This window comes from Ictidomys tridecemlineatus, chromosome 5 (assembly GCF_052094955.1).
Source record: "Ictidomys tridecemlineatus isolate mIctTri1 chromosome 5, mIctTri1.hap1, whole genome shotgun sequence".
NCBI classification, from domain to species: Eukaryota; Metazoa; Chordata; class Mammalia; order Rodentia; family Sciuridae; genus Ictidomys; species Ictidomys tridecemlineatus.
Window position 1 is genome coordinate 148,857,160 of NC_135481.1, and position 24,773 is coordinate 148,881,932.

The 24,773-nt window shown below is 43.8% G+C and overlaps 2 protein-coding genes across 5 annotated transcripts in view; both read left to right on the forward strand.

Annotated features, from left to right (window-relative positions):
- Window positions 1-2,731, forward strand: part of Aldh1a3 (aldehyde dehydrogenase 1 family member A3) — a 36,684-nt gene extending 33,953 nt beyond the window's left edge. The window contains exon 13 of the mRNA XM_005320083.5: window positions 673-2,731. Within this exon, the coding sequence (XP_005320140.1) occupies window positions 673-745 (73 nt within the window). The 3' untranslated portion in view covers window positions 746-2,731. The remainder of the gene's footprint in view (window positions 1-672) is intronic.
- Window positions 2,732-5,609: 2,878 nt separating this feature from the next.
- The window catches only part of Lrrk1 (leucine rich repeat kinase 1), a 154,206-nt gene continuing 135,042 nt past the window's right edge, over window positions 5,610-24,773 (forward strand). For 2 of the 4 annotated variants that reach the window (XM_078051266.1, XM_078051264.1), the window contains exons 1-2: window positions 5,610-6,037; window positions 10,851-11,066. In XM_078051266.1, the coding sequence (XP_077907392.1) occupies window positions 10,970-11,066 (97 nt within the window). In that variant the 5' untranslated portion in view covers window positions 5,610-6,037; window positions 10,851-10,969. Of the gene's footprint in view, window positions 6,038-9,032; window positions 9,153-10,850; window positions 11,067-15,901; window positions 16,115-24,773 lie in introns of those variants that run through there. The other 2 variants (XM_078051265.1, XM_078051267.1) reach the window with 2 other exon arrangements.

Consider the following 24,773-nt stretch of genomic DNA (forward strand, 5'->3'; position numbering starts at 1 on the left):
TAAAACTTATAAATCCATTGTCCTTTCTTTCTTTTCTTTTCTTTCTTTCTTTCTTTCTTCCTTCCTTCCTTCCTTCCTTCCTTCCTTCCTTCCTTCCTTCCTTCCTTCCTTCCTTCCAGGTATTGAACCCAGGAATGCTTAACCACTGAGCCACATTCCCAGCCCTTTCTTATGTACTTTAGAGACAAGATCTTGCTAAGTTGCTGAGGATGACTTTGGACTCACACCCTCCTACCTCAGCCTCCTTCCTGAGCTGCTGGGATTATAGGCATGAGCAATCCCTTGTCCTTTCTGATCCCTGACTTCTCTTTGTTCACCTACCCAAGCCCTGTCCTTTGATTCTTAATTCCCTGAACAAGAGAATTCCCCTAGTGTTGGGTTTTTTTTTTTTAAATTCCCTTCATTTTTTTGAAGGTGAACCTTTAATTCTTCTATTTCAAAAATATCGCATACAAAAACCTTTATATTTAAACTTATATTTCCAGTTACTTAAACTCATCATCATCCTAGCTATTACTTTCTTCAGGTTTCAGAGTTTTCCTCCCAATCTCAAACTTTTGTAGAACCCCAAACCCCAAACTGCTCAGTAGAGTAATCCGGCATTAGAACAGTTTCCACAGAACTGTGAATGGACATTCTCAGTTTGACTTTTCTTCTCTTCGGTCATCACAGAGGTGAATATGCCCTGGCTGAATATACAGAAGTGAAAACTGTCACCATCAAACTTGACGACAAGAACCCTTGAAGGAAAGAAGGGCTCCTTCCTCAAACTCTGGACAGCTGAATGTGGCACTTCAAACTCGCCAAAGGAAAAAAAGTACAATGCTTGACCTTCCCGGGACACTTTCTTCTGGACGCTTTCAATCTACGGGAGATTGAATGAATGCTTTTTCTTCTCCTCTCACACTCACATTTTATTGACCTAACAATGTGGATGCCCAGATGTCGTGTGTGAAATTCAGTCCTGTCTAGGGAGGGAGCTGTTGGCCATTTCTAATTTTGCCTTTAGACCAGATGTGAGAGATAGTGAAGACACTCAGGGCTCTGCTAACAAGAAACAGGACTCGAAGTATCCAGCAGTTGCTTCAAAATGCTTTGCTGAATCTGACTCCAGTAGGAATTGGGAAAGAGCTCCCTGCATGTTCTGCAAGCAGGGTCCCACACCTGTGGTCTTCTCAGGGTTTCCTGTGCACAGGACAATACCCACCGCCCATTCTGAGGAAGGGGAGAGATCATACAGAAGGGAAGGATTAGCACTAAGTTAAAAAGGAAAATTTTGAGGATCTGATGTGGGGAGCTTTTAGGAAGCACATACCACGGAAGGGTGCCAGAGGCCTTGGGCATGCACAGGTATGGGTCTTGGAGGACTGCATATTGACATTGACCATGGGATTCACCTTGAAATCAATACTGCTTTAGGAATATGACCATATCAACCTCCCAAGGAGCTTACTCTAAAACTATGTGATAGGCTACTTTAACCAAGGCAACTTTCTTGGCTAAAAACAGTATTAGTGTCACCTTTGCTGCTGAAGATTCCAATTTCTATCACCACAACAACATAACAAATCCTAAGACAATTACATCCCAAGTTTGACAAATCAGAGCAATGACTCCCTTTTACAAATTATGCATTGACACCACATTCAGTAATGGTTTCTGATAAGTGTATACACTTTTCCTTTTCTCTAGTTCCATTACCCATTTTAAGTTAGTAAAAATGTACACAACTGCAAAGACTGCTGTTATAATCCAGCCCTGTTTTTCTAAAGTCCTATTTTGGTATAAATTTCTGATTAATTAACAAACAACACTTGAATTCCATAGAAGAACTGGGTCTTCATCCAAGTGACCTGAGTAGTTCACTAACAGGTTACAAAACTTTCAATTTCTTCCTTTGTGTATCCAAATGATGTGCAATTCTATGTTTTAACTTGGAAAACTGAAAGCATTCCCACATAGCTTTAAAAACCAAACCAAACCTAAGTTGTGTTATTTGGGTACTTTTCTTGTTACTAACTAGTACTTCTCTCATTGGAAAAAAAAATGGTGCTTATGTTTGAGGATTAAGTTGGAGTGGGCAATTGTAAAATGAAACTCTGTCAGAACCAGTGTGTATAAAGACAATCATGTCTGAATTAGGGTTTCTTCATCCTTGTCAGAGAAATGCAATATGCAATTCACCTTCTCTTCTCCAGCAGTTAACACTCATCACTTGTACTACCAATAACTTGTTAAATCAGGATTTGACTTCGTACACTGAATTTGCAGTATCTCCAGTAACTATAGACACTAACCTTCTTAGTAGTACATTAGAGGGTTCCTATCCTTTCATTGTATAATAATGCCTTTAATATGAAATGCTACCTTATTTATAATTGATATAGTTAATGTATCTTTTTATAGCTGTAAGTGCACAGAGGTGGTGTATTTAACCTTCTGTAATATACTGTATTTAGAAATGGAAATCTATATAATATTAGAATTCACTTCTTTTAATGTTTACCCCTATGGTATGGCTTATAAGTCTATCAGACTGGGAATTCTGATCCTAACTTCAGATTGTGTTTAACAATGATAAAATAAAATCGTATATTTGAGAAATGTTAGCTTTTTTTAATTGATGGACCAAACCCACTTTAATTCTGTGGTAAGCCTGAGAACTCCTGTACCATGTGGCTTATAGTAAAACAGGATCAATGACATGAATAAAATTACATTACTCAATTGATCAGGTCCAATGTTTACCTGAGTGTAAAACCCCTTTCTGTGGCTCTTGGGATTGACCAGACAGGGAACTAAGCCTCAGAGGTCCTATGTCTTGGTTGACTAAGTTTAAGGCATCATCTAACTTGCCTGAGTCTCACAAAGTGATGGTGGTGTGAGTGTAGAAAATGGGGATTGGTGGAAAACATTGCATTCCCAACATGAACACGTGTGTCTGTTTTGTCACTTTTCTCTGTAATGACCTAGGTGATTGGGATTAATTTAGCAAAGTTCCTAAGACTTCTAACCAAGAAGCCTCAATTACCAAATTGTGAGCTAACACTGAGATTGGATCATTGTACTTGGGTAGGACCACCAAGCTCAACCCATACATTTAATGTATAGAGCCCAGGTCACTGAGCACATAGTTGCAAAGCACCACTCCTTTGAGAAACACCTTAAAGGAGGTTGGATCAAATCTCTCTCAGTGTGCATTTATCTATGTATTTAGCAACAAGTCATTTTTCAATCCAAGTGTAAGCAGAAAATTATAAAAAATGACATTTCCCTTCATTTGGTTTACCGGTATCTATCTTCCTGAAGATAAGGAAGAACGTAGAGTGTGTGTGGATGAGCATGCGTACCACACATGTATTATACATGTGTGCTTGTATGCCAGTGGGCGTGGGTATATTCTCTTACAGTGAACACTTTGGAGTGCCATAGGTTCTCCTGTTAGTGGATGGAGACTTTCTAGAGTCTTTTTCCCTTGCCCCAAGCCATGTGGAGTGCCTCAAGATAATGAGAGGTGTTTTAAAATTGTTCAATGAGGAATGTCTGAGGAAGCTGAGCATCCAATTGAAGAAAAATAGTTAGAAGACACAGAAAGAACAGGTAGTTACTGTACCTTCAAAAGGCAGAATGTTAGTTCAGGGAAGTAGGTGGCTTCCAGGTGATGTAAAAGGGGTCATTCCAACTAGAAGATGCTGAAACTCTGGGTGGAATTTGAGCAAAAGGAAAGTCCATGGATCAGCAAATGTCAAAAAGTGGAAAGAAATTAACTGCCTGGTACCAAATTTCCTATACAAACTAGTTACATTGCATGCCTAATGGATAGAGTTAAATGCTGGTCATTTTACTCCAAACATGTCATCCTCCTGTCGAATATACCAGATGTTTTTCTACACTAGTCACAGTTACTAGCCTAGTCCCAAACTCTTTTAAAAGGGAAGTTAAATTGTCCCTATCTGCATTGGCCACACATCCCCTTGTGTCAGCCCTGGCCCTGGACGTGCACTTCCTCCCGGTGGCGGTAGATGGCGATGCGGTGCGCCCTGGAGGCGCCACTAGGCGGTCGTGGGGGCTCACGCAACACTGTGGCTGCCCCGCCCGGCAAATTACTAGGGACTTTTTGGTAGCAATCATACTGCTTCTCTTGCAAACTGGTAAGAGGACCTCAGTGGTGAGAACGGGATTGCAAAATTGTGCCCACCCTTTTGGAAAGGCGTTTTGTTACTGGACAGCCTGAGAGGAAGCTTCTTGGGAGCAGAGCAGAGCTGTCAGGTGGTCCCCTTGCCAACTAGACTCCAAATCTAGGAGTGACACCAAGTAACCGCAGCCTGGGGTGTCCTTGAGGTCGTACTGGGACCCGGATTCTGTGAAATGGTAGTGAGGGCTTTTTGCAATTTGTCTCTGTGCTTTGTGCAAAGTCCTGGGAATATTTGAGGAGAGCCATTACATAATAGTCTAAGGTACTGGTCCTGCCAGGTTGTAGAACCTTCTGCTTTTTCTGAGCAGAATTCTTTTCTGGATGGACAGGTGAAGTCGAATCTGAATTCTACCTGCAACATGGGCTTCAGTGTTTAGCTTTGCTTTTGGTTATTTGCCTCAACGGTTTGATGAAGACCCTTATGACAGGTCCAATTCTGATGAACTGCCATTATTCCACCATGTTTTATTTGCCTCCGCCACCGCCCCAAGCAGATCATTAAAATGATTCGCCAGAGCAGGGAGGAAGAGCAGGAAGAAAAGATTAACATTAAACAGATACATGAGGTGGGAGGGAAAGGGAGAGAAAAGGGAAATTGCATGGTAATGGAGGGAGACCCTCATTGTTATACAAAATTACATATAAGAGGTTGTGAGGAGAATGGGAAAATAAACAAGGAGAGAAATGAATTACAGTAAGTGGGGTAGAGAGAGAAGATGGGAGGGGAGGGGAGGGGGGATAGTAGAGGATAGGAAAGGTAGCAGAATACAACAGTTACTAATAGGGCATTATGTAAAAATGTGGATGTGTAACCGATGTCATTCTGCAATCTGTATTTGGGGTAAAATTGGGAATTCATAACCAACTTGATTCTAATGTATGAAATATGATATGTCAAGAGCTTTGTAATGTTTTGAACAACCAATAAAAAAAATAAATTAAAAAAAATGATTTGCCAATCAGGTGTGGTGGCTCACGCTTTTACTCCCAGCTACTTGAGAGGTGGAAGCAGGAGTATGGCTTGAGCACACAAATTCAAGACCAGTCTGGCCAACAGTGAGAACTCTCACTCAAAAAAATAAATAAATAAATAAAACTAAATTTAAAAATTAAAAGATTCACCAAACAGCTACATCTTTGCATACACCTGAAATTAAATTAGCAAAACCAGAGCACTTTACAAAATATTAACGTTTTAAAAATACTTCTATATTGTTCTCTTACGGATCCACAGAAATGAATATTCACTGCCTTTTTTTAATATTTACAATCAGAATAGATGACCAACATACAAGTTTGAATTAACCTGCCAATTTTACTGCTCCTAGAGTGCAGTGTGAAAGTTGTGCTGAGCAAAAAAAAAAAAAAAAAAAAAAAACGGCAAATCTTATAACTGTGCCTGACCCTAGGGGAGAGAGCTGGGAAACCAAACCCGAAGAGGACCTGGCCCTGCAAGAGCCCTGCGGTCCTGGCGTCTTCCAGGGGCAAGCAGTGAACTAAATCACCTACTCCTTAGAGCTAGGAAAAGTGCGGCGGGCCACTGAGGGGACTCCTCTTGCCCATTCTGGAGAAAGTCATCAGCTGCCGACCCTCGACCCTCGAGTGCCGCGGCCTTGCCCTGCGCGCTCTTTGCGCCGCCCGCTTCCCGCCCTCCCCGCCCGCCCGCCGGCCGCAGGATTGAGGAAGTGCATCTGGGCCCGGCCCGGCCCTGGCGCGCTCGGCCCGAGTCGCGGTGGGCAGAGGGCGGTGGGACCGCCAGGCCCCCGCCCGCCCGCTGGTGTCCGATCGCGCGGTCCGGCCTCGCAGTCCCATAGCGTCCGTGCCCCTGCCCCGCCGCCGCAGGTAAGTGCTCCTCCGACCCGCACCCTGCCGCGGTGGGGGCCTGGCCGCCTCCTGCAGCGGGCCCGGGAACCCTGCGCCCCCACTGACCCGGCCCGCGCCCCTGGATCCGCGTGCAGCCCTGGCCTCCGCCTGCCCACCCGTCCGCGTGCCCTGTGACCCAGGCCCGCGCTCCAGGCGGCCGCATGCTTGGGCATGGGTAGCCTTTACCCAGGGGGCAAGGACCACAGCTCGCGGGGCCTGGAGAGCGCGGGGCGACCCCTGCCTCACAGCCCCGCAGCCTCCGGCCGCGCCCAGACTCCAACCAGCGGGCAGGTTAGGGAGTGTGCGGGGCCCAGGCAGGGAACCCCGCAACTCCGCGCGGAATAGGGCGCGGGTGGGAGGGAGGCAATGCAAGAGACAAAAGTAGGAAACATCAGGGCGTCAGCAGGTTTTCTTCGGCCTTTGGAGAAAACCGTTCTTTAACTTGGGGAGACCTCGGAGCGAGCATGGAGCATGGGGAAGAGTGCAGATGAATGTGTGTCTCTCTTTTGGCCAGTAGTCTGGTGTTTGGCTGAGGGCGTCTTTCCCCTGCTCAGGTCTGCGGAGAGCTCCTTGCCAAGGAGTAACACCTTTGGTCCAAATAAAAACTGCCATGGCTCTTGCCTCAGCAGGTGATCTTCCTTGGTAGGGACACAGAGGAAGGCTGGAGGTCAGTGGAAAAACTGTGATGGAGAATTTGGGAACCCCTGTGGGCATCTCAATATGGCCGTTTATAGTTTGAGACCACAAAATTTTTATCTTACAAACACATCTCCCTGAAACAGTTGAAAAAGTAGAGAAACAGGGACATATAGTTATATTCTTAGCAATCCTATCACCAAATCCACTATTTTTAAGTTTGTCACTTACATGGTAGCAAAGTATCTGGGCACTAAAGGGATTTTGGAAAACCTACACAATGCCTTTTAGGGTTTGGTTTTTTATTATCTTTACTAAGGTTTTAAAAGGAAAAAAAATAAGTTGATTACATACCAACACCTAGTTTTAGAGTCAGCCTGACTTCTTTTCCCTGAGCTTTCACATTTCTGGGAATGTCCCCACCGCCAACACCATTTCTTAAATCAAAACTTAGAAGTTATCCTCATCCTATTCCCTCTTCCCTAAATCCAGTGTGTTGCCAAATCTTGTTGGGTCTCCCAAAATATGTCCGGGTCTATCTTCTTTCTCATGCCATCCACCCTGTCCAACCTACCACCATCTCTTTCTTGTATGATTAGTCTCCCTCTCTTTTCTCTGTCTTGCAGCCAGATGATGCTGTCTGTGTGTGTATCCCCCATGGGTAAATGGGATCATATCAGTCATCTTCATGGAACCCTTTAATACCTTTCCCTTGCAATTGGCATGAAATCCAAGGAAATTCCTTCCCCTCCCAACCCCCAGATGGTCTGACATCTGCCATCTCAGATCACCAAGCCATTGCCACCCAGTCACTGTGGCCAAGCTCACTCTCCAGCTCTGGCCCTCTGCATTGCTGCTCTAGGTCTCTTCACATGGCCTTTGAAGGTCTTTCCTAGCCACGCTCTCTAAACCCACTGTCTCCAACACATCCCTTGTTCTGCATCATTTGAGCATTCTCCACAATTCATGTATTCCTTAATTTGCTTAATTTCTCTTTAATTACCTCACAGTCTTCACCAGAGCTCCTGGGATCAAAAATGATATCTGTTCTGCTCACTGCCACATCCTTATGCTCAAAACTGAGCAGCCCCAGGCATGGTGATGCACATGGAGACTAGCTGGCGAATGGAGAGGCTTAACTCACTTATACTTTCAAACTCATGGAGCACTTTTGTTCCCGAACCTTTCTGTGCTCATCTGGGATTGAGAACAATATATTTCTCTAGCCTGCAGCTCCATGATATTTTGACGTCCATAAACTCATTACACACATTCTGTAGACAAGCTAATATTAGGGGATGCCCAAAGCACTGAAGAGATGTCTAGAACATGAGCCATTGATCTTGACCAGGCTTTTGATTCCAAAAGCTAGAGAATATGAGCATTTCTAACATGCCTCACTTGCAAAGGCCTTCTAACACATTTGTACCCACAGTTTTTCCTAAACTTCCTGAAAAAAAAAAAGACTTTAAAGCAGTTACTTGCTTTACTGTCTGGCCTCCCTTCCAGTTCCATGAAGTTCACTCCTCACCAAAAGGGCTCAATACAAGCTTCCTTGTTTTCTTTGCTCTTGAGCAGATATAAAGGGTTGGCAAAAGAAAACTGAGGATATGTTTAAAAAATATTAAAATAATCATTACTACAGGAAACTTCTTGAAGCCTCCTTTAGGACATTGAATGAAAGAAAAGATATAATTTATGACCATGACTTGTTGTGTTGGTCTGAATCCAAAAGAAGCAGGGGGAAGCAAAGATCTGTTTGAGGGCAAAGGTTGAGCAAAACTTGAGTTACTTCATCTTAAAGTTTCTACCTTAGGGTCTAAGCCAAAATACTAATTATAATTATAAAAACTGCTCCAGTGACAAAGTTCTCCACTAGTGCAGTGATTTGAAAAAAGAAACTGAAAGGGGAACCAAATGTTCTGGGTGAAGGTTAGAGTAGAATATTTTTAAGATTTTTTTTAGGGGAGTAAACACTACATGATAAGACTTCTGTTTTGAGAAGGAGCATCTACTTTGGGGATCTTTGAGATGTTGTTACGTATGTTTGGTAGCTGTTTCAGAGAGGTGTTTGGAAGCAGATGGCAACAGTGCTTCTCTGATTTTGAAAATCAACATGTGACTTGGAGCCTTTATTTTATAACAGATTCTGTCTTGCTGGTTTTCCCTATTCCTGTTCTCAAGTTGATTTTCCAAAATGGGTTTCACAATTTATAAGAGTAATCATGTCCTGAATTTTATCCAAATCTGTCATTTGTCTTTTTCTCCTTGGATTTTTTTCAGGCTCCCCAAGTTCAAGAACATGTGTTTCTCTAAACCATTCCTTTTTTTGCTTCAGCAAGGTTCAAAAGAAGCAAGACTACCTGGTCAGAGTCTCCTGGTCCTACCTTCTGCCTTGAAGAGTTCAGCCCATCTGGGCCAGGTGCCTGACTCCCAGGCTCTTAGACAGAAATTCCAGGTGCTCTTACAGCCCTCCTCTGTAGCTTGCTTGGTGCCCACATGGTACAGAGTATCTTCCAAAACCTGCTTTCTGGGGAGACAGAGCCTCTGCCCTCTAGTGTTGACACCCTGAGCTTATTCAGCCCTGCTGGTACCCAAGCCCTCATGCTGACTTTGCAGATAAAGACCACACCAGCCCTGTTGTAGAATGTGAATGTAGATACTTTGCCCTAGTAAATTTTCAGCAAACTGAGAGGTAGTGGGGGAATCAGGATGCGTGTCTATTTTTTTTAAGAGAGAGAGAGAGAGAGAGAATTTTTTTTAATATTTATTTTTTAGTTTTCGACAGACACACCATCTTTGTTTTGTATGTGGTGCTGAGGATCGAACCCAGGCCGCACGCATGGCAGGCGAGCGTGCTACCGCTTGAGCCACATTCCCACCCATGCATGTTTATTTTTAACAGATAAGAAAACTGAGAAGTGTAAATTTCAGCTGGAGATCACACTGATAACATGAGACAGAGGGAGTCCACACCTTGGACAGTCATACTGTGCTTTTACATAGAGTATTAGGCTTTATTTACATGACTCTAATTTTTTACCAATTTTTTTGGTTGCGCCATCGCTCCCCATTTTGAACTTGTCTGTCTCAGTGTCAATGACTTTGTACTTTATGTATACAATATAGGACCATGGATTGGAACACCTACTTGATATAGTAATACGGTCCTGTCATGCAGTTATCCCTGTACCAGGCCTGAGTTGTGCCCTCAGACATTTCTGGTCCCTTAACCAGCAGAGCAAAATGGGCATTCATGTTCAGGGGACTTCCAAACTTGGTGGGATCCTAGCATGGAAGAGCAGCACGTGGCCTCAGGAGTTTGTCACAGTTTGTTTTAAGAGTTTGGTCTTCATCTAACTGAGGTTTTCCACCATGGAACCATTTGGGTCCAGATAATTCTCTGTTACAGGAGGCTGTCCTGTACCTTATAGGAGGGTTAGTAGTATCCTGGACCTCTACCCACTGCATGCCTGTCAGCACCCCTCTCCTCCTGTTGTGACCATCAAAAAAATGTCTCCAGGCATTGCCACATGTCCAGAGGTAGAGAAGCACATTTCTGGGGATCATTTCTGTTAGCCTCCAAAACTCAACCCAACTTGACTTCATAACCAGCAACAATTCCTTCCAGACCCCTTCTTTCTGGGATTGTTGCCCGACTGCCCTTTTGGGATTACATGCCCACCTCTTGACTTCCAGAAGAATCTATCCTGGGCAAGGGCAGGGACTTGTATTGTGTCCATCTGTACATGTATCTGCCCCATACCAACTGGAGCAGGAGACCCTGAGGGCAGAAGCTTCATTGAGCCGTATTGATGTCACTGGGCCCTGCACAGGGCCTGGCTATCTGACAAGAGACATAAGATATGTGTTCATTGAATGATGACTGAGCCCTTTACCAGCAAATGCTCTGAGATTGCTTAGGGTTTCTTCTCAGGGAGACAAGATTTAAACCCAGTGCTGAAGTGGAATGTAGGGAGCTCTGTCCTTTCGCAGTTCTAACCTGATGAATTTGGCCAGATAGATAGACTGTGAAGAAGAATATTGCAAAGGAAAAGAAATACCAGTGGACCAATATAAAGTAATTATTTGTAGGGGGTGCCAGAAATGACTTGAGTTACAAAATCTCTTATTTTATGATGTTTTTCTCCACTAGAAGGGGAGAAAACTCCACTCAACCATGACTGTGTGTCCGTGCCTTAACCCACCTGGGCAGCTGCGGTGGCGGTGACAACAGCAGGACCTGCCTTTGGAGATTGGCTGCCTTGAGGGTTGATGGCTGGCATGTCGCGGGGACCACCCAGCATGTACTGGTGTGTGGGGCCGGAGGGATCAACCGTGTGTCCAGAACGCGCCATGGAGACCCATAATGGTAAGGGTGGAGCTAGCCATGCTGGCCTGGGTGTGAGCTGCCATGCTTGTCCTGTAGGGAGTTCAGGCTGTATAAGGACAAGGGGTTTTCAACCAAAGGAAAGAAAATGACAATTAGTTGGTGCTTTTTTATCACAAAATATATCTTGGGATTTTCACTTAAATTCTAAAAATTGAAGGGCCATGAATAAAATTTATTGTGGGCTCAATATTGTGGGCTTAAATATTAGGGTATTATTTTATGTTGGTTAAAGGACTTTTTAAAATGGGGGTTTTGTTTTTGCATTATAAAATAATGTGTTTTCATTAAAGCAAAATTGAAAAAAGCAAAGAAAAAATTACCTAGAGTCCTACTGTTCCACATTCAAAAATAGTTAACATATAGGCATATTCTCTTCTCATCTGCTTCTCTGTCATTAAGAGACTTTGTTTTAACTTTATGGTATTTATAAAGTGGATATAATGTATGCTACTTTCTCCTCCTAATCTTTTTATTATTTTTACATTTACCCAAGGTACCACCTAGCTCATGTGATTAAATGAAATATCATTTTATATGAGACTTCTACATAAAATTATTGACCTAATCCTTATTCTTCTATTAGACACTGGAGTTGCTTCTAATTGTTCACACTTTGCAAAAGCATTCCATTCTATCTTTTTTATACATGAGTTTCAGGTTATTTCCATAAAATAGATTTACGAAAGTCAGATTATTGGGCTTGAACATTTTAAAGATTTTTCCACTAAAGTTTTGCCATTTTCTTAATTCTAATTCATTATGTATGACAGCAGAATGCATTATGATTCATCGTACACATATAGAGCACAATTTTTCATATCTCTGGTTGTACATAAAGTAGAGTCACACCATTTGTATCTTCATACATGTGCTTAGGGTAATGATGTCCATCTCATTCCACCATCTTTCCTACCCTCATGCCCCCTCCCTTCCCCAAGTTGTGCCATTTTTAACACTAACACAATATCATTGACATTGTTAACAATAAATATGTGTTAATATCTTAGTACATACCAGGTTCTGGGTTCAATGTTTTACCAAATAATCTCATTTAATCCTCAGAGCAACCTGTGAATATGGTACTTTTATCCCTGTTTTATAGCTGATTAACTTGAGGGTGAGAGAGGTCTAGAAATTTGTTCATGGTCAACAACTCATAAATCAAAAAACTGACATCTGAACCCAGCCTGACTTCTAGAACTTTCATTCTAATAGTCTGTCCTTTGAGGTTTGGTAGGGACCACATGTTGGATTTGAGAGGCCCCCATGTTGGGTTTGAGAGGCCCCCATGTTGGGTGTGAGAGGCCATCATGCTGGATTTGAGAGGCCCACAAGCTGGATTTGAGAGGCCCACATGTTGGGTTTAAACACATTGGGTTCAAAAGGTCCTGTGTGTTTGTAACTGTATTAACAAATGGGCACTGGTCCAGCAAATGTTTTGTTCAGTGTAAGTAATTTTTCTCCATCTCAAATGTTTAGAAGCTAATAAGGGTGAGGTTTCTATGCACATAAGTCAAATTATGAAATGGGAGAAGTATTTTCTCTTTGACATTTCCCAGCACAAATGTTGCCAGAGTGTTGATTTGTATCTTGCTTTCTTAGCATGAGATAAGGCGATGTGGACAATAGAATGCTATCCCTGACTTTGGAGCAGAACCTCTGTCTTTCCAGAGCATTTGCCGCTTTACTTTCCCACCTGCTGCTTCTCTTAGCCGTCCTGAGAGATGAGAGTCGGGGCAGGGATGCTGGGACCATTTGGGGTTTGTAGGGTAGGTGATTGTATCATCTGCAGAGGCCTCTGCCCCATCCCCTTCCTGGTCAAGATCTGGTGATCTAAAGGCAACCCTGGCCCACAGAGTCACTGTGTTGTGACTGCCGATTCCCAGACCCCATCCAGACCCACTGGAACAGTATCTTGGTGGTCTGGGCATTTTAAAAAAGTTCCTCTATAATTTTAATGCAGCCAAAGTTGAGATCAACTAGTCTAAATGGTTTGAGTCCCATAGAGCAAGAATTCTGGGATATTAAAGTACACATATGTCCCCTGGGGATCTTGTAAAATGTGAAGTCTCATTGAGTAAGTCTGGGCATGGAGATCTACCTTTCTAACTGGCTCCTCTCACTCAGGCTCATGAGTGGCAAGACTAAGATGATGCCCTCTAAGTCCCCAGGGATCTTCCTTTGGTTCTTACATGTCCCAGGGACCTGGGTATGATGGGCCCTGGACAAAACTGGAACCAAACCCACCTTCCAGACTTGGGGTAGAACAGATAACCAGAAAATGTTTAATGTGAACCTAGAGGTGAAAGCACTGATTATCCCCAGTCCTTCATTTATTTCCTTTAAAGATCTGTGTCTGAATTTTCTACTGTTCCTTGGTTCATCCCCTCTCCCTGACAGCTGTGATCCCATAGCAGCTTCTGAAGACTTTTCTGCCCTCACATGCCATTTTCTACCATGGAATCTCAGGTCTCCTCATCATCCCTGTGGGGAATAAATCTAAGAGCACACACAGGGGGCATGATGGGACTGGGTACTGTGCTAGCTGCTTGGGGTTGGAAACAGGGCAGAGAAGGGACACCCCTGAAACCCTTGTGGGTGAGGGAGGTGTTTATCAGGGACCTAACACACAAACCATAAAATCAAAGAAAAAGAGAAGAAAGTGGCCTGCAATACATCAGAAAATTCGTTCCAGTGGCTCAGCATTAAGGAAATTGTATATTAAAGAATTATGATAGTAACTGAATCCCCTTAAGGAAGCTTATAAAGATTTATGCTCATACTCCATCCTCAGATTTTAAAGACTGAGCCTGGGAGCCCTAGCCCTGGAGCTAACTAACTAGCAGAAATTTATTAATTTCAGAGACTGAACCCTATGTCACCTCCATTGTAGAGTCCAATTTTAATACTTCACATGTTGGATTTCATTTTTACAGAGTATAAATACCAAATGCTCCTTAAATTATGATGGAGTATAAGGAGGCTGATTCATAGTGGGATAAGGAGGGGAAGCATGGGAGGAATAGATGAACTCTAGACAGGGCAGAGGGGTGGGAGGGGAAGGAAGGGGCCATGGACTAATTAATGATGGTTGAATGTGATGATCACTATTATCCAAAGTACAGGTATGAAGACACGAATTGGTGTGAATATACTATGTATCCAACCAGAGATATGAAAAATTGTGCTCTATATGTGTAATAAGAATTGTCATGCATTCTTCTGTCATATATAAATAAAAAATCATGATAGGGTTATGTCTCGATAAAGCCATGGTAAGTCGAAGATGCATTTAATGCTCTTCACCCACCCAACACCATAGCTTAGCCTAGCCTACCTTGAACGTGCTTGGAACACTAATGATAACCTACAGTTGGGCAAGATCGTGTAACACAAAGCCTATTTATAATAAAGTATTGACTATCTCATGTAATCTGTTGAATATTATACTGAAATTATAAAACAGAATGGTTGTGTGGGTACACTTTCATACCATGGTAAAGTTTAAAAAAAATCGTAAGTGGAACCATATTAGTCAGAAACCATCTATATGAACACCAAGGCCACACACAGCACAGGTGCAAATGATGCTCAAAGGGTGGGGTCAGTGTGCTTTGTTTATCTGTAGTCTTTCTGTTTTCTAAAGTGAACATGCATCATCTGTTGTTGTTACATTACTTTTGTAATCAGAAGACTGATATTGCAGGTTATTTTTCAATTGCTATTTTTTGTAAGTGTCAATAGCTTTGTCATTAGAACCTAACCAGCATGCCTTGTGGGTTCACATCCAAGGTCAAATTGTTTCATGGGCCTCTTTCCCCTTAATGTCTTTTTTGAATAAATGGGGGAGTGTTTGACTCGATACACCTACAGTTGAGTCCTCTGCAGGATCCACTTTCTCAGTGTGTCCCCAGAGGTGGATGGTTCCTTCTAACCCTCTCTGTGGATCTCCTGGATCAGGAGGACCTCTGCTTCTCAGACCCACTTTGCCTTCCGAGATCCACCCATCTCTCCTCAGGGAAGACTGTTCCAGACCTAATTCCCAATCCTGGTGAAGAAAACATGGCTGCCAACAGGGAGACAACTGATTCTCAAATTATGTAGGGGCAGATCTCTCCGCTTTTAAAAATCCTTAGAAGATGATATGTCTGAAAATGACAAAAGTTCTTACATTTGCAAGAATAATTTAGAAAAAGACCAAACTTTTAATTAAAAACCTGCTTTACTCTTGAGCTTGTTAGTAATGGCATTTTGTATTTCACACGCACCTGTTCTGACTTGGATAACCTCACCTCCTGTGTTTGTGGAGTGGTTCACTCTTTCAAAGCCCATGAATGAAGCTGGGTGTGGTGGCACGTGGTTGTCCAGCTTCCCCATAGGGTAAGTAAAGGCAGGAGGATCGCTTGAGCCCAGGGCTTCAAGGCCAGCCTCAGCAACACAGTGAGGAAAAAAAAGCCCATAGGTGTGTGAGTGTGTCCACTGTGTGGCCTACCATGTCTACACAGCACGACTGTGTCTCAGCAAAGCAGGCCACAACCTTAAACTCATGAGCACCATCAGCAGTGAGCTCCCACTTAGTGCAAGAGGAATGTTCGAAAGCTCTGATGGGTTCCCAGGGGGCCAGGCCGCAGAAGAGAGGTCAGCAAGTTCCTTACTGGACAGGGCTGCTGACCAACTGCTTTGACAAACATGTCATTAGACATTCTTGAGCATGTCCCTTCTCTATCTGACACCAGCCAGAGTGGAAAAACCTGTTCTGCCAGCCGAGGTGGGGCACCCGGGAAAGTAGAGAAGTGAGGAAACTTCCAGATAATTTCAGCCGAGACTCTCCTGGATGGTGGAAGGTGGGGGTGCTTGGGCGGACCCCATCCTGGAGGCAGCCCACACCCCACCTCTCTGCCAGTGGTCCTAGCTTCTTCTCTGAAAGCCCTGACACAGCTGCCTGCCTCTCAGAGCACTGCGCGCTGCCGGACCCAGCATGGACCAGAGGAGGAGGAGGAACATTCCAGAGGGTCTTCAAATCCCAGGTTGTTACATTGCTACTTGCAATATCCTTCCCCCCACCCGCTTTGGCATTCTTCAGATCAGTATTAAAATTCTAACCTTTTAATCTAAGTGCCAAGTGGTTTGCTTAGGTGGAGCCTTTTCTTGCCTTCTAGAAATAGCAAGAAATATACTGAAGTAGGAAGTGCCCATAGGGTCGTAGCTTGCCTTCTTTATGGGCCAAGGACAGATCTACACTGACGAGCCAGCCCACATGTTTAAATGTCCCTCTTGTTGGTGTCCTGCTTATACCTGCTGGGCCATGGAAGAGTGGTTGGAAGGGGCTTTGACCATGGTCAATGGGGCACCCTTCTCCAACCTGGTGGCAGGAGCACCCTGGGCCTCTCCAGGGAGGGCGGCCAGCATCCAGTAACAAAGCCCTTACTGAATGAGAGGAAGAAAAGAGGACTGAGTGGTGGCCCAGCTGGTAGGAGCCATGGTTGTGAGCATCCATCCATGCAGGTGGCAGTTAGCACAGCTGCGCTTCATGCCACAAAGCAGAGCCCAGCTACACCAGCTCTGGGCTTGATGAGGCTTTTAATATGAACTTGAATTTGAGGCTTAGATCTCGGCTTCGTCATTTACTTACTTTTAGCAATGGGCAGCTGGCTGCCTGTCAAACGATGCCAGCCTTTCTACTGGGAAGTTGATGCTGTAGGTCTGTGCCCTGCTCTCACTTGTCTCAGTGCCACTTGATGAGGTTGATCAGAACCTCTTTACCCCTTTCTTGGCATAACTAAAAGCAGATGCCTTGCTCTTGCTGAGGGTTCAGTTTTAGGCCAATTGATCTCCCTGCCTTTCATAGCTAACAGCTCTTCCAACTTAACACCTTCCACTTGGCTATCACTCCAACGAATCTTTAGGCCATGGCTGCCTGGGACCAGGGGAAGAGCTGCCTTCCATCTCCCCTTCCTCCACTGTGCTGTGGGTGGGCTCCAGGGTGCACCCTCACCCTCTCATCCCTCTCCCAGGGGCCAGAAGCCTCAAGGCTCAGCCCCCACCCCTGCCTGCCTCCTTTTACGTGAGTTGGCCCAGGCAGCCCTGCCTGATGGCCCAGGCCTACGCAGTATGCCTTCGGCATCCAGGAAAGATTTTCTTTCCAGTTCTCTTTCTGGGTTCCAATGAAGAAGTCAATGGCCTGTGAGCAAGGAGATGCCTACAAGGACCAGGTCCCTGTGTACAGGGAGAGGATTGTTACCCATCAGTCTGGATTCCTAGTCCACATGAGTCAGACCTCAAAGAAGCCATAATTAGGAAGTGTTATGAATTCTTCAGTTCTCTGGGAATGGACACCCCCCACCCATAACATTTAAATCTAAACTCTAGTGTAGGGACTCCTGATGAATGACTATAGGGAGCTACCAAGACAGACTGTTCCCCCTCACAATGGTCTTTGACTTGTGATTTTTCTACTTTATGGTGGTGTGAAAATGGTATGCATCCACTTCAACCCATATTTCAGAATTACAATCTTTTTTTCCCAAGCAAAGGTTTGTAGCCCTGTGCTGTCATGCGATGCTGGGCAGCAGCAGTGAATTGTGGCTCCCGGTCAGCCATGCTGGCCCAAGGGGAGCAAGGGATGCTTGATAGTGAGCTCCTTGTTGAGCTGTGATGTCTGGGAGGTGGGGTGTGTTAAATGCGTTTTTAACTTAGGGCATTTTCAATTTACAAGGGGATTATCAGGATGTAACCCCGAAGGTTATACGTGTGTTTCTTGGAAGTCCCAATTCTTGGTCTCTTCACCATGCAGGCCACCCTTGTCTTCAGTTTGTCCTGATTCCACTTAGCCATCTTGCTGTTTCTTCATGACATTTGTCCAGAGAAGAAAAAAAAACAAAACCAAAGAGAACACCCAGAAACATGCAAGAAAAATCTTCCTGAGCTCATAACCTTGTTGTGCTAGAAGGAACCACACACATGAGTCAGAATTGTTATTTTCAGCTGTAAGGAATTTTTCAGGATTGCAATTGAGTTTACTGATCCTGGCTCAGGTTGTGCCCAGCAACTTTTCTTTCCAGCCCCACCTGTCATCCAGCACCCAAGGGCTTGTTGCCAAGTGTTGTCTTAAAATCACCTGCCGGGGTGTCTGTCTCACAAGAATCAAGGAGAAAAAAATAGCTTAATTTCTGTGGCACTGTGAACTTTTTACAGACTTAGAGATATTTAAAGGCATTCAAAAATAGTCTATTATTTTAAAAACAGAACCATGTGATCATGTGAATTTCAGGCTGGAATTTAAATACAAAGTGGCAATAATGACACTGAAGTTTCTGTTAGTAGCTCATTTTGGACTTGAGACAGGGGTAAGAGCACTCAGAGACAAGTGGGTGGTCACAGGTGGCCCACACCTGTGGAGGTTAAGAGATGGAGGACTCAGAGGTTGGTGGTGCTGGGTGGGAGGAGGCCAGGGCAGAGGCCAGAGGCTTTCCTGCCCCTGTTCCAGCCGCCAGGCCTAAACAGCTCTGTGGGCAGTGGCTTGTCTCTGTGCCGACACCCCAGCACCTCTGGGCTCAAAAATAAAAGGTGAACAAAGAGCCTTTGCTTAGCATAGGGCAGGAGCATTCTCCCTAGTCCTGACTCCTCCCTGAAGGTTAAGGGAAAAAGTTATTTGTATGAAATTCCACACATTCTCTTGTAGATTGAAATGATACCAGTGAGATCCGGGTGCTCCTGCACATGCGCTATCTCACACACACACACACACACACACACAGACAGGATCATTCTTTTGGTATGTGTTCTTGATTTTCCGTGGGTTAAATTCAGTCCTACGTGGTCGTTGTGCAACTTTTTCATGATTGGTACGTTGGAGCTCTCTCTGTGTGCACCACGTTAGTTGAGTGTGAAAACAACTAGGTCGATTTTTACCCATCCCCTAGTAAAGTCACTTGAGAGTCTTTCTCAATGTTGCCTATTATTGTAAGGGTTGCATACTACTGCATAAGCCCCAGCAGATGTAACAGAGTAAGCATGTTAACATTTTTCAAAATGCTACTCACCCCTGGTTCAACAAGTCAGTACAAAACAAAAATCATAACATAAGAAGACTAGCAGGGCCCTGTCCCCGCGTCAGTGTCTTTATATGCTGTTGCTAGATTTAGTTCTTTAGGTAACTCTCGCTTCTCCATGTAGAGAACGTGCCTACACTCTCTGGCTGACCCACTGGAGCAGGGTCTGCTGCCCTCCTGCCATGTTGGATGAATATTTCCTTCATGTTCCTACTCCAAGCTCCCTGCACGGCTTGTTATATTGGTGTTGACCTATCTCTATGAGATGAGTCTTCATAACCAAATGATGTGTTCCCATCTTCATGCCTCTGCCTGGAGAGACTCAGTACCATTCTCCAGAGTGAGCACCTTTCCCTTCATCCCTTGGACCTCTATCCACCTTCCCCCTCCCACCAGGAGCTCTTGCTTCCCGACCTTGTTTAACTGGAAAGTCTCAGTGAGAGAACTCCTAGAAAAGGGCTCGTGGGAGGCACAGGCGAGAGACTGCCCCCCGAGGTCATCTTCATCTTGCCCTCCACCGGGCTCTCTTGGTTGGACAACTCCAGTCCTCAGAACTTGAAGAAGCCCGCTCTCTTGTCCTCCAGGGTGGTCTGAAGGTCATGGTTCTGTGGGCAACCTGTCTTTTCCTCTCCGGGAGCTTTTAGGATCTTCCCATCAGGCTTGGTCTTCTGGGATTTCATAACCAACAACCTGAGCAAGAGTCTTTTTCACCCATGCTGCTTGGCTCTGGGTAGATCACACATATATTCCTTCCAGGCCCGGAGATCCCTTTGTATTTTTTTTTTTTTTGATAAATTTTCCCCTCTGCTTTTTCTCTCTCTTTTTTTTTTTTTTTGTTTTTTTCTTGCTTTTATGGGATTCCTACTAGTTAAGATATATATTATCTTTTCTTTCAGATTTTCCAACTCTTGTTCTCTTTCTTAAAGTTGGAAGGATTTCCTTGACTTTATCTTCCAGCATCTCTATGGAACATTCATTTTGGTATTTGTTTTTATTTTCTAAAGGCTTTCTCCTGCACTTAGTTGTTTCTTTTCATAGCATTCTGCTCCTGTGTTATGTGTACAGAATGTTCTCGAGTTTCCCAGGGAATCCTAATTGGGTTTTATTTTATATTAAGGTGAATCCTATCATCTTAGCTAATTTTTATTTCTGTTCATTTTTCGAATGTTAAACATGTTTGTTAGAGTCAACATTTTTACAATGAATTCCAGACAAACTAATAATTACATGATTCAAAACATTAGGAGGGAAATTTGCAAACAGTTTATTTTGTAGGAAAAGAGTGTAAATTACATGGAGAGCAGGTTCCTGCCTTGCTAAGTCATGCAATGCTGGCAAAGGGTATTTCTTCATTGGTACTTGTTTTTTAAGTTTGTTGTTGTTTGTTTTGTTTTTGGCTTTTGTAAATGATTTGCATCATCCGAGGCCTGGATTTTTGTTTCTCTTTATTAAGTCAGCACTATTATTTCAATGATTACATATCGATTTGCAGTAGACAGTGCTCTAGATGCTGAGAACACCATAGGAATGTGGCCTCTGCTTTCATGTGCTTCTAATTATAGCAGAAAAAAAAAAAGAGAGACAGCTAAGAACAGGAGGAAAACCAGAGAGTGCTGCTTGATGTGGGTAGCATTGAGCAGGATCATGCTAAAAAAAGCCCATGAGGCCATTTTTCATTGTTATTGGCTGTTTTAGTCTGTTTTGTGTTGCTATGACAGAATACTTGGCACTGGGTCATTAATAAAGAAAAGAGGTTTGTTTGTTTTATCATTCTGGTGGCTGTAAAGTTCAAATATCATGGTGTCTGCTTGGCTCAAATGAGGGCCTTGTGCTGGATGGCCTCATGTAGTAGGAGTGCCTGCATGTGGAAGAGATCTTGGGCTCTGTTATAACAGCCCACTCTCTCAGGAACTAATCTGCTCCTGTGAGTCCCAACCCAGTCCTCAAGACCAGAATTCATCCCTTCACAAGGGCAACCCTGTCTCCTCTCCTTCTAGGTCTCATCACCTTGCTTCAACATGAGTTTTGGTGGTGGTAAACCACATTAAAACTGTAGCATTGGATGAAATGTTGACATTGAATCTGAGATTCCTGGGCAAGTGATCACATCTGCTGGATTAACCAAAAGGAAGGCATCATGGGAGGGTGGGAAGAATGATTTTTAAATATACTGAAAACAACAAAGAAGGATATGCCCAGCCTTCAGGTACACATTCATTTACTTAACACTATGTCCAAGCTTTCTCTGGAGAACTTAAGAAACCAGGAAAATATTTTCATAATGCTTGTATTCCAGGGAAAAAACAATAAATAAACTTGCTGCCACAGTCTGGCTGGGCACAAAATCACGAGCCACTCAAGCAGGAACACACTTTATTTTTTGAAACTGCCGCCAATGCCCGGGGAAGATTGCCGATCCACTCCCCGCAGCGTTCTCCCAGAACCCCAGAGGAAGTTCCTCCCCCGGAATTCCCTCCTACTGCACTTCCCCAACCAATGGGAACTCTCCAGGAGTCCCTGTAGCAGGCCGAGGTGAACAGCAGGAGTCCAATATCCATATGAATGCAAATCTTAACATAATCATATCATCTCAATGGCTAGCTGGCATCACCATTCAACCAAAAATGCCATGCATCATATTACTTGGCTGTGGCTCTTAGAAACTTGCTCCACCTCTATGAGCAGAAAGGGATATAAAGAAAATTAACCAGGGTGCAAGAATGGAGGGACACATGCTTAGGGCATGTGTTAGACAGTTTTCTATTACTGTAACAAAATAACCAAGGCTATATACTTTATGAAGAAAAGAGATTTAATTAGCTCACAATTTTAAAGACTCAAGAGCATGACATCAGCTTCTGTTTGGCTCTGATGAGGCCTCACAGTGAGTGGCTTCACAGTGGCATGAGTGGATGAAAAAAGGGAAGATCACATTGCAAGACAGGAAGCCAGAGAGCATGAAGAAGCCAATCTTGCACATCTATAACAACCCTCTCTTTCAAGAATTAACTGTAGTCAAAAGAACCACAATAATCCCTTCTGGGTTTGCACCCCCAAATACTTTATCAACTCCTACTAGTTTCTACCTCTTAACAGTCCCACCACCTCCAAAACATCACCATGCTAGAACCAGGTTTCCAACACATGAACTCTTAGGGGACGAACCACATCCAGACCTAGCAGAGCACTGGGAAGGAGTCTATAGAGAGAAGTCATTTAATTAGAACCAAGCGATTAGAATGAGAAAGACAGTCTCATAAAAATCAAAGGAAATGGCATTTCTGGCAAGACACCAGAAAACGTAAATGCTGAGAAGTGGGAATGATCTTGGCATGTTTGAGAAATAGCAGACTGAACCCATGTGATTGGACAGAGTGAGAAGAACACTGAGTGGGACTAGAGAGGCGAGCCTTCATGGTATGGGCTCAGGTTTTGTTCCAATAGCTATCGAAGCATCAGAGCAGCAGTGTGTTCTTAATAAGGGAGTCCAGAGGCTGTTTCCTGAGCCCTGGGGACAAGGCACCAGGCAGAGTCCAAGACAGGGAGTAGAAAGGGGAGAAGAATACGGACCTGGACTATGTTTCCAAAGAAAGCTCCAAGTGTTTATGTTGTGTAACAAACCACCCCAGAACCTACCAGCCTGACATGGCACTCTTATTTCCCAGGTTCCTCTGGGTCAAGACCTGGCAGGGTCAGCTGGGCGGTGCATGCCTCCCCCACCTGTCTGGCTCCTCAGTCCTCCTCCACTTGACTGCTCTCTCTTCCACATGCTTTCTCACCATCCAGTGTTTGGCCTGGGCTTCTTTACAGCCTGCAGTGGAATTTTCAGAGTCCAGCAACACAAATATCTAGGCCTTCAAAATGCTTAGACCCAGAGCTGGCACAGTACCACTTCTGCCACATCCTGGGGGTCAACACTAATCCGAAGTCCAGTTCAGATAAAGCCCAGGGAAGGAAATAGGTCCCACCTTCTAATGGGAAGAACAGCACACCGTTAGTGGCCCTTTTTTTTAATACACCATGGACTTGCTGGTGGACTGGCTATGTGAAGTGAGTGAAAGAGGGATCATGTAGTTACCACTTGGATTTAACCAATGTTCTGTCATTTTTCTTTCAAAAAATTATGGCAAGAAATCTCAATGTCTTACATGTACAGCTAGAGCCCTTTGGGTCTCTCCCTGCTTTCTCCAACTCCAGAGGTGGCCACTGTTGGGAAGTTAGTGTGACATCGTTACCATATTGTATACCATGCCAAGTATGTGTATGTCCATAGATACATGAGACTGTTTCTTCCTAAGTGGGTCCTCTCTGGGTGCCACCTGTTGGGCAAGATTGAGCGTTGAATCCCACAATACCACCCATGGGTTAGGAAACAGGCTTCACGGAGGAAACAAACTACAAGGCCTGGGTCTGTGAGATAAAGTTGCATGTAGTCCCCTTCACACAGGGAGGTGTGCCAGCATGTCTTCTAGACAGAGGTGGGTTCAGTTCAGCAAAGAGCCCAGCCTGGCTCTCCCCTCTCAGAAGGCATCAGTGACATGCAAGCTGCGGTGGCTGCTGCTTATAAGTGACGACTTGAGACTTTGGGATGTGAAGTTCTCCATGATGGAGGGTGGGAGGCCCTAGACCTCTGGGAAACTGAGCTTGGGTGCTCTCCCTTCACCTGGGAGATGGGGACACCCCTAAGCTGGCTCATTGGCCAAGGGTGAAGAGGGCAGAAGCTAATGTCATGGTTTGGTAATGACAGCTGCATTCAGAACAATTTCCATATTTAAAATTTTTGAGTAAATATTTTCATACCATGCCAGTCTTTTTGCAGCTTGCTTTTTCAGTCAAGATGAAGTTTATAGAATATAAATAAGTTGGACCAGCATTTCCCTGGGTTCTGTATCCAACTCAATCAACTGAGGATCAAAAATAATTTTTTTAGGCCGGAAACCGTGGTACACACCTGTAATCCCAGCAGCTCGGGAGGCAGAGGGAGGAGGATTGCAAGTTTAAAGCCAGCCTCAGCAATTTAGCGAGGCGCTAAGCAATTCAGTGAGACCCTGTCTCTAATAAAATACAAAATAGGGCTATGGAAGTGGCTCAGTTGTCAATCACCAGTACACCCGCCCCTGCAATTTCTTTTTAAATTGTGTTCACCCTAAACATGTACAGGCATTTTGTCATTATCCCTAAAGATACAGTATAACAATAATTGATATATCATTTACATTGTATTGGATATTATAAGCCATCTAGAGATCATTTAAATTACATGGAAGGATGTATGTAGGTTCTACGCCAAGTACTATATCATTTATACAAGTGACTTAAGTATCTATAGATTTTTTTTTTCCCCAAGTAGGTGAAGAACAAATTACCTGCAAATACCAAGGGATGAATGTATGTACTGTATTTTCCAAGAAGTTGGATTCAACATTTGCCTATAAAACCATTTAGGCATTGTCCTTTTTTCTGGGTAGTTAATTTGACCATTGATTCTCTTTCTTTCAAGGTTAATTAATTAATTAATTAAAATTAATCTTGAGTTAATTTCGACTATACAATTTTCTGGATAGTCATCTATTTCATTTGGACTTTCCAATGTTTTTAGCATGAAGTTCATAGTGACATCAGTATTTTAAAAGAT